General features: G+C 45.2%; 2 protein-coding genes across 2 annotated transcripts; both read right to left on the reverse strand.

The window, feature by feature from the left end:
• Nucleotides 1-143: 143 nt before the first annotated feature.
• On the reverse strand, nucleotides 144-6,599 carry LOC132383919 (histone H2B-like). The gene has a single exon (XM_059955111.1). The coding sequence runs from the start codon at nucleotides 2,460-2,462 to the stop codon at nucleotides 2,088-2,090; it is 375 nt and encodes a 124-aa protein (XP_059811094.1). The 5' UTR covers nucleotides 2,463-6,599; the 3' UTR covers nucleotides 144-2,087.
• A 1,301-nt stretch (nucleotides 6,600-7,900) lies between these two features.
• Nucleotides 7,901-8,212, reverse strand: LOC132383688 (histone H4-like). Its single transcript, XM_059954880.1, has one exon. It carries the CDS (start codon nucleotides 8,210-8,212, stop codon nucleotides 7,901-7,903), a length of 312 nt encoding a protein of 103 aa, XP_059810863.1.
• Nucleotides 8,213-15,818: the final 7,606 nt, after the last annotated feature.

Raw genomic sequence — 15,818 nt, forward strand, 5'->3', positions numbered from 1 at the left:
AAATCCAAGGAACACACACAAAATGCTGGAGAAACTCTGCAGGCCAGGCAGCATCTGTGGATAAAAGTACAGTTGGCATTTTGGGCCAAAATTCTTCTGCAGGACTGGACAAAAAACAATGAGGAGTAAATTTTAAAGGTGGGGGAGGGAAGAGAGAAACACAAAGTGATAGATGGAGCTGGGAGGGGAAGAGATGAAGTAAAGAGCTGGGAAGTTGATTGGTGAAAGAGATTCAGGGCTGGAGTAGGGGGAGTCTGATAGGAGAGAACAGAAGGCCAGGGAAGAAAGAAAAAGTGGGGAGGAACACCCTAGGGAGGTGACGGGCAGGTAACGAGAGGGAAAAGGGGATGGTCAATGATGAGAGAGAGAAGGCATGACCGGAAGATCAAGAAATCGATGTTCATGCCATCAGATTGGAGGCTGCCCAGACAGAATACAAGGCGTTGTTCCTCTTACCTGAGTAGGAGGCCATGGATTGACATTTCCATTGAGAAAAATTGTTTGTGGAAGCTTGCTGTGTTGAAGTAGATGCTGAGTTTTCTGCATAAAAACATTGACTGCTTTTGGGACATGTGGCATTGAACCAGCACTTGCCCCCTCAAATTAATCCAGTATATTAACAACAGCACGTCACCTCCCTTTTCCAAAATATAATTCAACCACTCTAATACCATACATTTTCATCTCCCATGACATCCCACTCACTCACTGCAGCCTGAAGGTTTGAAACTGAAGTTAAATTTACAGAAATTTCAGAACTATTATGAATATTAAATCTCATAACTCTCCCACCAGTAAGACACACAAGATGTGAAATATCTCATACTCTTCTACAATCAAACCAGGACCATCATTCTGAGAACAACCCCACAGTGAACTCTATGCATTAAAATCCCCACAGCATACAACCCTTAGTGAGCCAGAGCAACGTAAACTCTCCAACAAATCAGTCGAAAGCTTTCCACAATGGTTATATTACACCTCTTTAATGACGCTACCTGTTGAATCAAATACTTCTCCAAGTGTCTCATACATTTCATTTACATCCACAACTGTATGCCTTCTCCCTTTCTGTATAAAATTTACAACAGCACCTCCTCTATCAACTAATCTATCACGCCTAATTACAATATAATCCTGGAAGGAAGAACAAATGTGGTAACAACCAGGTTTCATGAATACATACAACGACAGATAGATTTGATAAATCAGAAATAAACTTGAAGTCTTAACCAGTAAAAATTTTGGCTTCTGGAAATACGCGCAATCACCCCTCTTATGGAGGAATATAGCAGGGCGTTTATGATTGGTGAAACAAAATACTCCAATCAGAGAGCTGCTTTATTCACCAATCAAGACACAGCAACGGTATAAGCGCGGAAAATATCCTAACCGCCGAAATAAACTGAAATTTGCAAAAGACCGCCAAAAATGCCTTTGTTGCTGAAATTAAACTATAAACAGGTTTGTTTCTCGACCCTTTACCCCCGTTACTGAAGAACGACACATTTGAACCAAGTGTAGTTAATATTGCGACGGCGTCTGCAGATTTAGTTCTCCGATTTCTTTCAATGGATAAATGATTGGAATAAAACAGATTTTCAGCTTTAGTTCGCGGATGGACATTGTGTAAACTCAAGTCGGTTTACCAACGCGTAGCTCTTCAGAAAGTGGAGCTTTAACAAATGCTCTGTACGAACCGTGAGTGTTCAGCTCTCGCGTTGGAATGGAGTTAAGAGAGTAACCAAAATGGGACAAAACTTAATGAACTGCATTCTCCACGGTAATTAAAATTGAAACAACAATTAGTGCCTTCTTCAGAGAAACCTTCAGAGGAAATGACGGGGAAGGGGTACGTAACGATTCCGTACCTGTGCAGTACGCAGGAATGCAAAAGAAATCGGGATTCTACTGAATAGTGGACAGCAAGTTCTGAGTAACGGAGATAAGATTCTGAATGAGCGCATCAAAAAATTTTAAGATCGTCAAATCCTTGTCTCAATAGTCTGTAACTCTTTTAATGAAACCGTGAGTGGCTCTTAAAAGAGCCTTTGATTTTCCCGTTTGTTTTGTCAGTAAACTTCTCTTCACTTGGAGCTGGTGTACTTGGTCACCGCCTTTGTTCCTTCGGACACGGCGTGCTTGGCCAGCTCCCCGGGCAGCAGCAGGCGAACGGCGGTCTGGATCTCCCGGGAGCTGATGGTGGACCGCTTGTTGTAATGGGCCAGGCGGGAAGCCTCACCCGCGATGCGCTCGAAAATATCGTTCACGAATGAATTCATGACGCTCATGGCCTTGGAGGAGATGCCGGTGTCGGGGTGAACCTGCTTCATCACTTTGTAGATGTAGATGGCGTAACTCTCCTTCCTCGACCTCTTGCGCTTCTTGCCAGACTTGCTCGCCGGTTTGGACAGAGCTTTCTTGGAGCCCTTCTTCGGAGCGGGTTTCGGTGCATCAGGCATTTCCCCGTCGGTTTCAAACACAATAATAAGAAAAACTGTCCGGAGCGCGGATTAAATAGGGAGCGCCCGAAGTGGTATGTTAATGAGGATGGGAATGCTGAGCATTTCCATTGGCTGTCTGGAGAAACGAATCACCAATCGGAACACTGGGGGATGGGAATCGGCGCCAATGTGTAGCGGTTGCCGCTGTCGTTTAATGCGGGAGGAAGTACAGAAGGGCAGAGTCAGGCGGGGGTGCGGACTGAAATTGAAAAGGGAAACGCTAATTTCAAAAGCAGAATGAAAATAAAATAAGATGAAATATTGTAAAATTAACCACTAAGACGTTTAATTCATGACACAGGACAGCAGGAGAACGAAGGAGAGATTTGGACACAAATCGAGTTTATTTGTGCACAGGTGAAAGGAACAACGTATTTGTAGCAGCATCACAGACACAATCCATCAGAAACAACATTGACAAGAAACACGAGGAAATCTGCAGATGCTGGATCTATTTGAATATTTTGATATAATTCATATTTAATTCCAGTGTTTCTTGTCAATCACCACACACAAAATGCTGGTGGAACAGTAATAAGCAGAAGCTGTCCAGAGCACGGACAGAAGCACTGTCGACGTTTCGGGCCGAGACCCTTCATCAGGACCCCAGTCCGAAACATCGACAGTGCTTCCCCTTATAGATGCTGCCTGGCCTGCTGTGTTCCACCCTCGTGCTTCTTCAGCTGGTCACTCTCGATTCAGAGTCACGCAACGCTGCCACTTTGATCTGGCCCATGCCTTCATTCACCAGGCCCAATCCTTGTCTTTATTGGATCTTCCTCCTCCTTAAACTAGTCATTGTGTTTATGGCTGTGTGGCCAGGGTTAGAAGGGGTGGGTGCTCCTTCTTAGGATTTGGTTTGAGGGTAGGGCTGGTGGATGTATATGTGGGACTGGGAGAGATAAGGCTGTGGAGTTTAGTATGGTGAGATATGTTGGGCTATGGTGGATAGGGTAGTGTAGTGGAGCCACTTTAATCTGGCTGATCCCTTTTATTAACGTGGTCTGACCCCACTTGGCTTAAAGAACCGGGTGTGCAAAGGGACACATCTTCAGTACTGCAACTTTGGGAGATTTGGGTCTTTAATCATGAGAATCCCGCGCCCAGGTGACCGAGCCATGGTTGATCAGGCCCGTCTTGCGTTTATCCCATGGGCCAAGATAATGAGAGGCATGTAATTCTGCAAGTTGTGGGTATTTTAGACCTTGTTACTTGGTTGTATTTTGACCATTTGGAGAGTAGAATGTTCTGAGGCCTTGTAATCGGGCTTTACCTCCAAGTAAGGTTCATCTTCCCTACTTTAAATTTACATCTGTCTTTATTTTGCATCTGTGTGCCTGGGATTGCATGGGTTAAATTAACAGTGTTTACTGCAGTACAAACTAGTGATTAAGGTTGTGCAGATTTGTCCATAATTCCAAAATACAAAAATCTCTGAAATCCAGAACTTTTTCTGCTGACATGATGTCACAAATGGAGAATTTTACCAGGGTTAAATGGCTTGTCATATGAAGAGCGTTTCATGGCTCTGGGACTCTCTTCACTGGAACTTCAAAGAAAGAAGGGTTACTGAATTGAAACCTATCAGATAGTGAAAGGGCTTGATTGAGTGGATGTGGAGAGGATTTTTCCTGTGGTGGGAGTGTGTAAAACCAAACCGCACAGCTTCAAAATAGAGGGGCATCCTTTTAGAATGGAGATGAGGAGGAATTTCTTTAGCCAGAGAGTGGTGAATGGGTGGAATTTTTTTGCCACAGGCAGGTTCACTGGGTGTACGCTGGGTATACACTGAGGATACCCAATTCACTGGGTATAGGCAGATATTCATAGATTCTTTATTGATAAGGGCATGAAGGGATACAAGGGAAGATAAGAGGTAAGAGGAAAAATTGATCAGTGATGATGAAATGGCAGAGCAAGCTCGATGGGCCAAATGGCTGAATTCTGCCCCTATATCTTATGGTCTTATGGACTTAGTGACAAAAACTCTCCCAGAGACTGGTGATCTCAGCTTAGACACAACCCAGCACCTGAGGCTCCAGATTACTTATACTGGGAATACAGAAGTTCTTGGTTCTCTGATTAAAGAGATATCATCTCATTTCCTGAATGCTTCAGGCTGAGAACATTCACCCTGAGATCTGATGGAAGGGTCTCAGCCTGAAGTGTTAACTGTTTACTCTTTTTCATACAGGCTGCCTCTACTGACGAGTTCCTCCAGCATTTTGTGTTCCTTTGGATTTCCAGCATCAACAGATTATCTCGTGTTTTTTACACCTCATTCTGAGGGTATTTTCCTCAGTTGTGCAGCTCTCATTCAGGGGAAAGATCCTCCTTGCCTACTGTCTGTCACATCCTGAAAGCATCTAACAGATTTCCTCGTTTTCTCATTAACTGCAGGAATACAGACCCAGCCCACTCACTCTCCTCTCACTCTCACTCACTCTCCTCTCACGTAACCATCCCTGGAACCAGCCCAGTCAGTGTGGGGAACAGTCACTGAACTCCTTCTATTGCAGGGATATTCTTCCTGAGGAAGTGTGACCAAACCCGGACACTACATTCAAGGTGTGCTCTCATCAGGGCCCTATAGAATCTCAGTGAGACATCTGTACCCCTCTTCTCCACTCCTTCTGGATCACAGGACAAAATACTGTTTGCCTCTCTCATCAATTGTTGTATCTGCATGTTAACTCAAGTGATTTGTTTACAACGATGCCCAGGTCCCTCTGCACATCCCCGTGTGGAAATGCCTCTTAGTTTGTTCCTGGGAATGGGTGATCTCACATTTCCCCACTTTCTGTTCCATCCGCCCCATCCTCAACCGTTCACTCTCCTGGCTATCCTCCAAACCTTCTCACTATTGACACTGTCCCTCCCGCTCTGCCACAGTAGCAGACATAGTCACTCAGTTATGCAGCACAGAATCAAGCCATTCAGCCCAACACATCCATGCTAACCAAGTAACCAAACAAAATCACTGTCAGTTACCTGCATTTTCCCATGACCCTGTGAAACTTCCCTCTCCACAGTGCAACAGATATTGCAGTGGTGCCCATCTATACCATCACAGGTAGTTTGTTCCATGTAAACAGCACATTCTGTGTACAAAACCTGCTCCTCAATAGTCACATTTAAATCTTCCCTCTCTCACTTTATACCTGTAATCTCTAACTTCCAACGCCATGACCCTGGAGATATCAGATTCACTACTGACCATATCAATGTCTGCCATTATTTTATCAGCCTCTCTAATGTCACATACACTCTGGTGAGGAAGTTCCAGCCTCCTGTAAAATCCCTTTTGCACCCTCTCCAGTTTAATATAACCCTCTGATCACAGGGCAACTATAACTGTACGCCATGCTCCAAGAGTAGTTGCCCCAAGGCTGGTAGAGATGTAATGTGACATCACAGTCCAGTGCCCAATACTCTAACCGACGAATGTATGTGTGGCAAACAACTTCTTCACCGTCCTGCCGACCTGTGTTTACACTTTGAAGGAATTCGATATCTACACCCCGATATCTCTCTGTTTTACAGCACTCCCAGGGACAGTCCATTCCCCACGGCAGTTCTGCCCTGGTTCGTCAATGACAATGGAACATCTCACATTTATCTGTCATTCCTCAAATCACTGACTTCATTGATCACTGTCGTGTTGTATCGCTAGTTACATTTTATTTCACCTTCCACAATATCACCAACTTTTGAGACATCGGTAAATTTGCTGAGCCGGGCATTGATATTGTCAGCCGAATCTTCAATAAATAAACTGCAGCAGCAGACTTGACTCGTATCCCCGTGCCACCCTATTGATCACAGATCTCTGTCGAAACAATGATTTAAAACACAAAAATACCTGCGAGTCTGCTGGAGTCGTCTATTGCATCCGATGCTCCCGGCGTGACCCGACACAAATTGGGGGACCGCTTCGTCGAGCACCTACGCTGTCTGTCACAATAGACAGGACCTCCCGGTAGCCACCCACTCTGCCTCTAATTCCCATCTAGGTATGTCCACACATGGCCTCCTCTACTGCCATAATGAGGCCAAACTGAGATTGGAGAAGCAACACCTCATCTACCGTCTGGGTAGCCTCCAGCCTGGTGATATGAACATTAAATTCTCCAATTTCTGGTAATTCCCTCCCCCTCCCCCTATCCCAGGTCCTTCTCTGCCTCTCTCCCCATCCAACTTTCTGCTTCTTTATCTCTATAGTTCTTTCATGCTTATCCCCTCCCCTCCCCCCTTTTATCTTTCCTCTGATTGTTTCTACACCTGGTGCCTATAGGCCCTACCCCCTCCCCTATCTGTATTACTGGGCTTCGGCCCCCTATTCCCCCCCATTCCTTATGAAGGTTCTCGGCCCGAAACGTTGTCTACTCTCTTCTCATGGATGCTGCCTGACCTGCTGAATTCTTCCAGCGTTGTGTAAGTAAACAATGACCTCGTCTCCTACCACCAGGCCAATATTGTAGCCAGTGCCCTGGTTCTCGTGATCTCTCCTTCCAGACACGGGCCTCACCAGTCTGAAGCTCACAGGCTTTTCCTTGCAGCAATACACACAATGGTAGAACTCAGCAGGCCAGGTAGCGAGGAAACAGCCGACGTTTCAGGCCTGGACCCTTCACCAGCATCTGCAGTTTCCTGTGTTCGGTTTTCCGTCGATCCTAAGTTACTGTATAACATAACCCATCCTCCAATCCTCTGCCACTACTCCTGCCCAAGAAACGCGCAGAGAGACAGGAGAGGAGGAGACAGAGTCAGAGTGACGGACAGAGCCAAGACTAGCCTCTCACCTTCCACACCCGCCAATTTCCAACCGTTTATCCGAAACACAGAGCACCAGAGACAGGAAAAACTCACTCACGCACCACGTACATACTGAAGGAATTCTAGGAATTTACTGGCGGTGGGACTTCATCCAATCGGAATACAGCGTTATTGGCACAGAATTGATTTCAAATTGCCCGCCAATTTCAGAGCACCCAGCAACGGTGCTTGATAACTTTTTAAAAAATTATTTACCATGAATTATATCACAAATTATACAATGTCATTTTCATTTAATATTTTTAATGTCTAATTCCCTCAGTTAAGATTTAAATGCATAATTACGGAATCCTTTCTCTAAACGAGTGAACTGATTTCTGTCCGAGACTGATAAAAGGATTAAGATCGATCTTAATACATTCAGGATTTACAGTAATCACTGATTAGAAAGGCGGAATCGCAGGAATATTTCAAGCGGAACCGATTAATCTGTTTCAAATGTAACTCAGCTGTCTGTATCGATAAAAATAATTATAAGGTTGTGGACACGGCTCCGTTTGAGGTGGTGGGTGGCTCTTAGAAGAGCCTTTGTGTTGTTCTCAGAAGGAAGTGGGAGTTTTTCAGCTGCCGAAGCCATAGAGAGTGCGGCCCTGGCGTTTCAGAGCGTACACCACATCCATGGCAGTGACCGTCTTGCGCTTGGCGAGTTCAGTGTACGTGACCGCGTCCCAAATCACATTCTCCAGGAAAACCTTCAGCACCCCACGGGTCTCCTCGTAGATCAGACCCGAGATCCGCTTGACGCCGCCAAGGTGAGCCAGACGGCGGATGGCAGGTTTGGTGATGCCCTGGATGTTATCACGGAGCACTTTACGGTACCGCTTGGCTCCGCCTTTGCCCAGTCCTTTGCCTCCTTTCCCTCTGCCAGACATGATGCTGCTTCACTCAGGTTGCTGCTCAGTGACAAATCGACTGCTTCTGTCTCCTTTTATACACAGCACCCCGACCTGCCCGAGAAATGCGCAGAGAGACAGAGGCGGGGAGGGGAGATATATATAATCTCTTACTATCTTTCCTTTCAGTCAGTCCTGACGAAGAGTCTCGGCCCGGAACGTCGACAGTGCTTCTCCTTATAGATGCTGCCTGGCCTGCTGTGTTCCACCAGCATTTTGTGTGTGGTTTGAATTTCCAGCATCTGCAGATTTCCTCCTGTTTGCTTATCGTCCAGCTCCGCCTTCACATTACAACACCCGCCAATTTCCAACGGTTTATCCGCAACACAACGCTCAAGCCGAAAATGAACTCCCTCACACACACGTACAGTCTGGAGGATTTCTGGGAATTTGCTGATTCTCCTGCTTTAAATTATAGGAAGTGATTTTCCATTTCGCAAATACTCGAGAACCTCGGTCTGTCCCTCCCCGGCCCTATGACCAGTGCGAGCGCCCTCACACACAGCAGTTGGTGGGCAGTCACTTCCAGTGATGAGAGGGTTAATTCATTTGAACAATTGTTCCTCTGGGTCGCCAGGGAAATGAAAGTCCGGTCACATAAAGGAACAGGATAAGGCAGATATAAGGATATATAGACCGCACCTCTGGCGCCTTCTAAACCCCAGGTAAAGCGGTGGCTGAGGAGCTGGTGCGAGGTGGGTGGGGCTTCAGCTGCAAGGCCTTTCGAAGGAAAGGTGGAACGGGTACTTTGAGGAGGGGAGCTTTCTTCCTGCTACACGGAAGGGGTTAAACGAGCAGGGATGAGGTCCTACAAAGTGATTTTCGCTAACTCGAAAAAAAAAGTGGGACTTCCAGGATTGCAATCTCGGAATTATGCCCCAAACCATGTGCTGGTGTGGTGAGAATTCGATAATGCCTGCACTTTAATATGTTGATGATGATCTGATGCAGGAGTGAGGGCTTCAGATTCATGAATCAATGGGCTCCCATCCAGGCAGGTGGGACAGCGGGACAAACAAGACCATTTGCATCTGAACAGGAGGGGAACCAATATCCTCACCAGGAGGTTTGATGGTGTCACTTGGCAAAGTTTGCACTGGAGTAGCAAGTGGGAGAAAGTATGTATGACAAGACAGTCTGAAAAGAATGACAGCCAATGTCAAGCTAATAAACATGCTGGGACTGATGGGCTGAAATGAGTTTATTTCAACATTAGAAGTATTCTGTTGTTGGAGGGACAGGGCTGGCAGCTCAACATTCCTGGGTTTCATTGTTTTACACTTGAGTTCTGGTCAGGTGGGTTTAACAGGAGCAGAGGTTACCCCACTGGGAATGTCACAACAAACTGGAAGGCTCACTTACAGATGCAAAATGCAGTTAGACTGAAAGGATTATCATACTGGACCCCAATAACCAGAGGGGGGGACTTTATCTTCCCTAGAATTGATTGAAACTTGCTTAATACTAAGATGCACAATATTTCTTCATTGAGTCTGAAGAGTGTTTGAAACATTATGTACAGAGCCCAACAAGAGGAGAGAACAGACAGGAGGAATTAGTTTTGGGAAATGAGCCAGGCCAGCTGACAGTGAAGAGTCAGTGAATATTCCGGGATCTTATTTTTTTTTCTTAGTTATGAGGAAGAATAAAACCAGATCTTGTATTAAGGTACTGAATTGCAAGAGGGCAAGTTAGGACGGAGTAAGACAGAAGTCAAGGGGCATTGATTGGGAGCAGCCACTGTCAGACAAGTCCACATCTGACATGCGGGAGTTGTTTAAAGACTAGCAGATCCCAGTTTGAAATTGAGGTACAGGATTTATCGACATTTGAAAAGGCATGGCTTGCTTAGGGACAATCAGCATGGTTTTGTGTGGGCAGATCACACTTGACAAAATTGATCGAGGTTTTGGTGGTGGTGATACAGGTTATAAGATACAGGAGTAGAATTAAGCCATTTGGCGTATTTTTTTGTATCTACCCTCCATTTTGAAAATAGTCAACTTTTAATATTTCTTCAACCGAAATGCATGGCCATACACTTCCCAGTTCTGTATTCCATCTGCCACTTCTTTGCCCATTCTCTTCATCCGTCTGTCCTTCCCTATTTCCTCAAAAATATCTGCAGCTCCACCTCTCTCTTCATATCATCTGCAAATTTTGCAACAAATCCATTAATTCCATCATCAATTTGGATAGGTATTTGGTCAGGAAAGGGATGGAGGATTATGGGCTGAGTGTAGGTTGGTGACACTAAGTGAGAGTAAGCATTCGGCACGGACTAGAAGGGCCCAGATGGCCTGTTTCCGTGCTGTGATTGTAATATAGTTATAAGAGACAGGTGGAGGCGCAGGTATTTTTGAGGAAATAGGGAAGGACAGATGAAGAGAATGGGCAAAGAAATCACTGACATACAATGTAAAAATAATCAGTCCCAACATCCTGGTGCTTGATGAGGGCAAGACGGTGGACATGATCTCTACTGACCTTAGTGGGATTCAATATAAATTGCAATTTCAATTCAGAAATGGATTCCTCATAGAAGGCTATATAGGGCTGTAAGTCAATGTGCAGTGGTGATCCACTAGGATTGGCGTTGGGAATTATGTTGTTTGTGATATATATCGATGTTTGGAGGAAAATGTTGATGGGTGGTTTACAAGTTTACATGTGACAGCAAGGTTGGTGGAATTGTGGACAGTATAAATATTGATCAATGCATACAGTGGGATATAGATCACAAACATCTATGCAGAGAAGTTGCAGAAGGAACTTAATCTGGGAGGGAATATGGTATTGTACTTTGGGAGGTCAAATGAAAGAAAAAAGGTTAATGTTAATGATTGACCGCTTCACAGCATTGGTGAAAAGAGTGATCTTGGGGATCTTGGGATCCAGGCACATAGTTCACTGAACATGGCTACACAACGGGATAAGTTGTACAGAATGCTGGTCCCCACTGGTCAGGGTGTTGAGTATAAGAGTAAGACATAAGAGTATAAGAGTAACACCAGGCTCTAGGTAAGACTGGTAATTTCTGAGGTAGGGACATGTTCGGCACACCATTGTGGGCTTATAAGAGTAATACATCCTGTATTAAGACAGGCATACAAACATACAGGGAATGGACCATGTCCGGGTAGGTCAACTTTTGGCAGTGTGAAGGATAAGAGGGATCTTGGGGTGCGAGTCCATAGGATACTCAAAGCAGCTGCGCAGGTTGGCTCCGCGGTTAAGAAAGCATATGGTGTATTGGCCTTCATCAATCGTGGGAATGAATTTAGGAGCCAAGAGGTAATGTTGCAGCTACACCCGACCCTGGTCAGACCCCACTTGGAGTACTGTGCTCTGTTCTAGTTGCCTCACTACAGGAAGTATATGCAAGACGTAGAAAGGTTGCAGAGGAGATTTACAAGGATGTTGCCTGGAATGGGGAGCATGCCTTATGAGAATAGGTAGAGTGAACTTGGCCTTTTCTCCTTGGAACGAAGGAGGATGAGAGGTGACCTGATAGAGGTGTACAAGATGATGAGAGGCATTGATCGTGTGGATTGTCAGAGACTTTTACAAGGGCTGAAATGGTTGCCACAAGAGGACACAGGTTTAAGGTGCTGGGGAGTAGGTACAGAAGAAATGTCTGGGGTACGTTTTTTACTCAGAGAGTGGTGAGTGCGTGGAATGGGCTTCCAGCAAAGGTGGTGGAGGCAGATATGATAGGGTCTTTTAAGATGCTTTTAGATAGGTACATGGAGCTTAGTAAAATAGAGGGCTCTAGGTAAGCCTGGTAATTTCTGAGGTAGGGACATGTTCGGCACAACATTGTGGGCTGATGGGCTTCTATTGTGCTGTAGGTTTTTTTTGTATCTATGACTGAACTTGACTCCAAGGGTATTCAGTGACTTGGAAATATTCTTGTATCAATCTCCTGACTTGTACTTTTCAATAAGCTTTTTGCAGAGCTGCTTGGAGAGTTTTGTCTTCATGGTGTAGTTTTTGCCAGGGTACTGACTAGTGTAATTTTATTACAATCAATTGAAATACCTTGACTGCACATGGTGATCTCCATTTAACTGATAATGTAACTCCTAAAACCAACTGGCTGCACCAGTGATGATTTGGTGTGTTATATTAAAGGGGGTGAATACATATACAGATAATTATTTTGTGTTTTAAATCTGTAATTAATTTAGAGCACTTTGTAGAGATCTGTTTTCACTTTTGACACGAGAGACTTCTTCTGTTGATCAGTAAAAAAAAGCCAAATTTAAACCACTGTGATTCAATATTGTAAAACAATAAAATGTGAAAACTTCCAAGGGGCATGAATACTTTTCATAGGCACTTTACATGTAGGGACAGTGATGGTGAAAGGGGGAGGGAAAGAAGACACGGGGAGGAGTGGTCTCAAGATCCTCAGGTGTTCTCCCGATGGGATAAAGCACAAAAGGGGAAATATCAAAGAGAGATGAGAATGGAGCTGTGATTGTCATGAGAGATTTAATCAGAAGCAGATTGGGGTACTGCTGCATAGATACCTTTGAGAGCTGCAACAACCACGATCTGCTGGTGGCAACCCATTCCAACTGAGTTTCCCATTCACATAACAACATATTGGTGCCTGACAGCTGTCTTAACTGGTGATGGGGAGTAATGGGACAAGCTCCCACTTCCCATTAAATGCTGCCAATGGTGTGCGCCACAAATTGTCTCCGTCAGCCAAATCCAGCTCCTGACATTTACAGACGGTTTAGCTACTAAGCCCGACGGAACTGTTTCTCGTGACAGGGGAAGGTGCAAATCGGTTTACGAGCATCATATAACCAACTGCTATGGGCAGATGGGCTCGTCAGCCACGCTTGGCAGCTCATCTAGTGGAAGGAAAACCCTGACCTCATACCTGGACCCTGGTGTTCACCCTCAATTTGTGGTCTGGAGTTCTCCCTCATTGTGATCACTTCTTCAGGGATCCTTCACCACAAGATCTCTCTGTAATCCCACCTCATTACACAGATTACAACTGAAATGTCCTGTTCCTGGGTAAGGTCCTGGTGTAAGAAACTGTTTCTGACCACTCCACAAATTCCTCTTCCACTGTACCAGTTTGATTAGTTTAATCAATACACAGAACTCTGAAAACAGTCGATATTTCGGGCGGAGGACCTTCATCAGGATGAGAAAGAAAGGGACAAAAGCCAGAATAAGATGGTAGGGGAGAATCCAATAGGAGAGAACATTGGACCACGGGATAACACGAAGGAGGTGGAGAACCAGAGAGAATTGATGGGCAAGTCATGAGGGTGGGTGAGGAGAAGTGAAGGGGTTAAATGGCATCAGAATGGTGGGGGAAAGAAGTGGGGGTGAGGGAAACAGAGTGTAGTGATATCCAGAATTTTGAGAAATCAATGTTCATGCCTTTGAGATTGGAGGCGACAAAGTCAGAATATGAGGTGTTGTTCGGCTAACCTGTATTTGGCCTCATTGTAGCAGGAGAGGAGGCTACAGACAGACATGTTGGTGATGGCCCTCCGCTGGTCAGGGTCGACCAAGGATATTGTATCCTCACTGTGAAAGTCAATATGTAAACCAGGGTAGTATGATACGTAAAGCCCCAGCAGGGGCTCCTGCTCTCCACGCAGCTGATGAATCCAGAGCAACAGCAGAGACCGATGGAGTCAGGCACCAGCAGTGTCACAGGATTTCCAGTCTGCACTGAACATCAGGCCAACAGGGAATTAGTGTTCACAGTGGGGACACAGCAAACATCCCACAGACATCTGATGGTAACATTGTGCAATAATGTGTAATAACCACCATCACGAGGGAGAAACTAATGGGACTACAAGCAAACATTACCAGTTCCCAATGACCGGCACTGAAGTCTGGAGAGAAAGTAGAGACATTGAGGTCTGTCAAAACTCACTGTTACAGAAAGGTCCCAGTGGAGTTGAAAACCATTGTTGAAGAAGGGTGGAAGATCAAAAGCAGGTGACTGTAGTCCAGTTAACTTCACTTCAGCTACTGGAGTCTATAATCTGTGAAGAAATAACATCATTTAGAAAAGTTTAATATCATTCAACTAAGTCAACGGGGTTTACTGTCAGATTCAGACAGCACAGAAATGAGCCTTTCAGCTCAAAGATCCCATCTGAGCTTGTGGTCTGTAACCCCCTCACCACCACATTATGAACAAGGCTATCATCCTCATTGTCCCATTTCCTTGAATTTGGCCCATATCCTTCAAAACCTTTCCTTCCCATCTACCTGTCCAAGTACCCTTTTCAATGTACCTGTCTCAACCACTCCCCCTGGCAGCTCATTCCATACACTGACCAACCTGTGTGTGGAAAAGTTGCCCTTCAGACTGGGATGACATAACATGTGAGCAACCAGTTCTGGATCATCAATGATTTATTACTGATATTAATGACCCAGAGGAAGGAGGAGTCCATGGTTATCAATGACAGGGAGTGTGCTGGGGAGGCATGTTGTGATTAGACATTTGGTCTTCAACAGGATAAGGCAGGTAAGATTTCTGTTTCCATATTCACACAGCAATGAGCCCTTCAGCTCAAAGTTCCCTCTGAGCTTGTGGTCTGCAATCCCCTCACCACATTATGAACAAGACTATCATCTATCAAGACTATCAAGACTGTGGCGAGGGCCAAGTTTGGGCTGCATGGGGAGAGGCAGAAGCAGATATGATAATGACATTGAACAGGGCTTTAGATAAGCACATGAATATTCAGAGAATTGAAGCACATGAATTATACGCAGTCAGAAAAGATTTAGTTTCATTTGGCATCGTGTTCAGCACAGACATCATGGGAAGAAGGGCCTGTTCCTGTGCTGTACTGTTCTGAGTTCTCGGTGAGCCTCAGTGACGGGGGAGTCTTTAGCCGGGGTCACAGACAGGTGTATCTGTGGCAAGGAGAGAGACTGCAGGATGGCGCATTACCTCCCTGGTACCAGGGCCAAGGATGTAACTGAACAAGTACAGGCCATTCTGAAAGGGCAGGGTGAGCAGCCAGAGGTCGTGTCCATATTGGTTCTAACAAAAGAGTCCTGTAAAGACAGAGTCCTGTAAAGAGAACTTGGGGTTCTCTTTGCAGTTGGGGAAAAAGTTGGGAGAAAAAGTTAAGTAGAAACTCAGTGATGGAGGTAATCCCAGTGTCACCTGCTAGCGAAATAAATAGGGAAAAAGTAAAAAGATGGTACAGTTATATGTGTGGTCCACAAGCTAGTGCAGGACGGAGAGTTTTAGTTACATGGATCATTGAGTTTTTTTCAGGAGAGGAAATGGGAAGGGTGAAAGTGAGAGATGGGTAGTGGCATTGACGTGTAAAGCGGGTTTCTTCTTTTTTCTTTGTTACTGTTGGGAAAGGGTTTCCTTTTGTTAACTAGCAGGAATGCTAATTTACTGATAATGAGAATGGTATTCCTTTGTAAACCAAATGGGAATTAATGTTCTTTCTTCTGAGTCTGTAAGCCTTCGTTGACCGGCTTTTGGGCAGATCGGCGCGAGGGGGTCGAGAGAGAGGACGCAATGCTCTAAGCTGGGCGAGGATCGGACCCCAAAGGGGGGTCC

This window comes from Hypanus sabinus, chromosome 31 (assembly GCF_030144855.1).
Source record: "Hypanus sabinus isolate sHypSab1 chromosome 31, sHypSab1.hap1, whole genome shotgun sequence".
NCBI classification, from domain to species: Eukaryota; Metazoa; Chordata; class Chondrichthyes; order Myliobatiformes; family Dasyatidae; genus Hypanus; species Hypanus sabinus.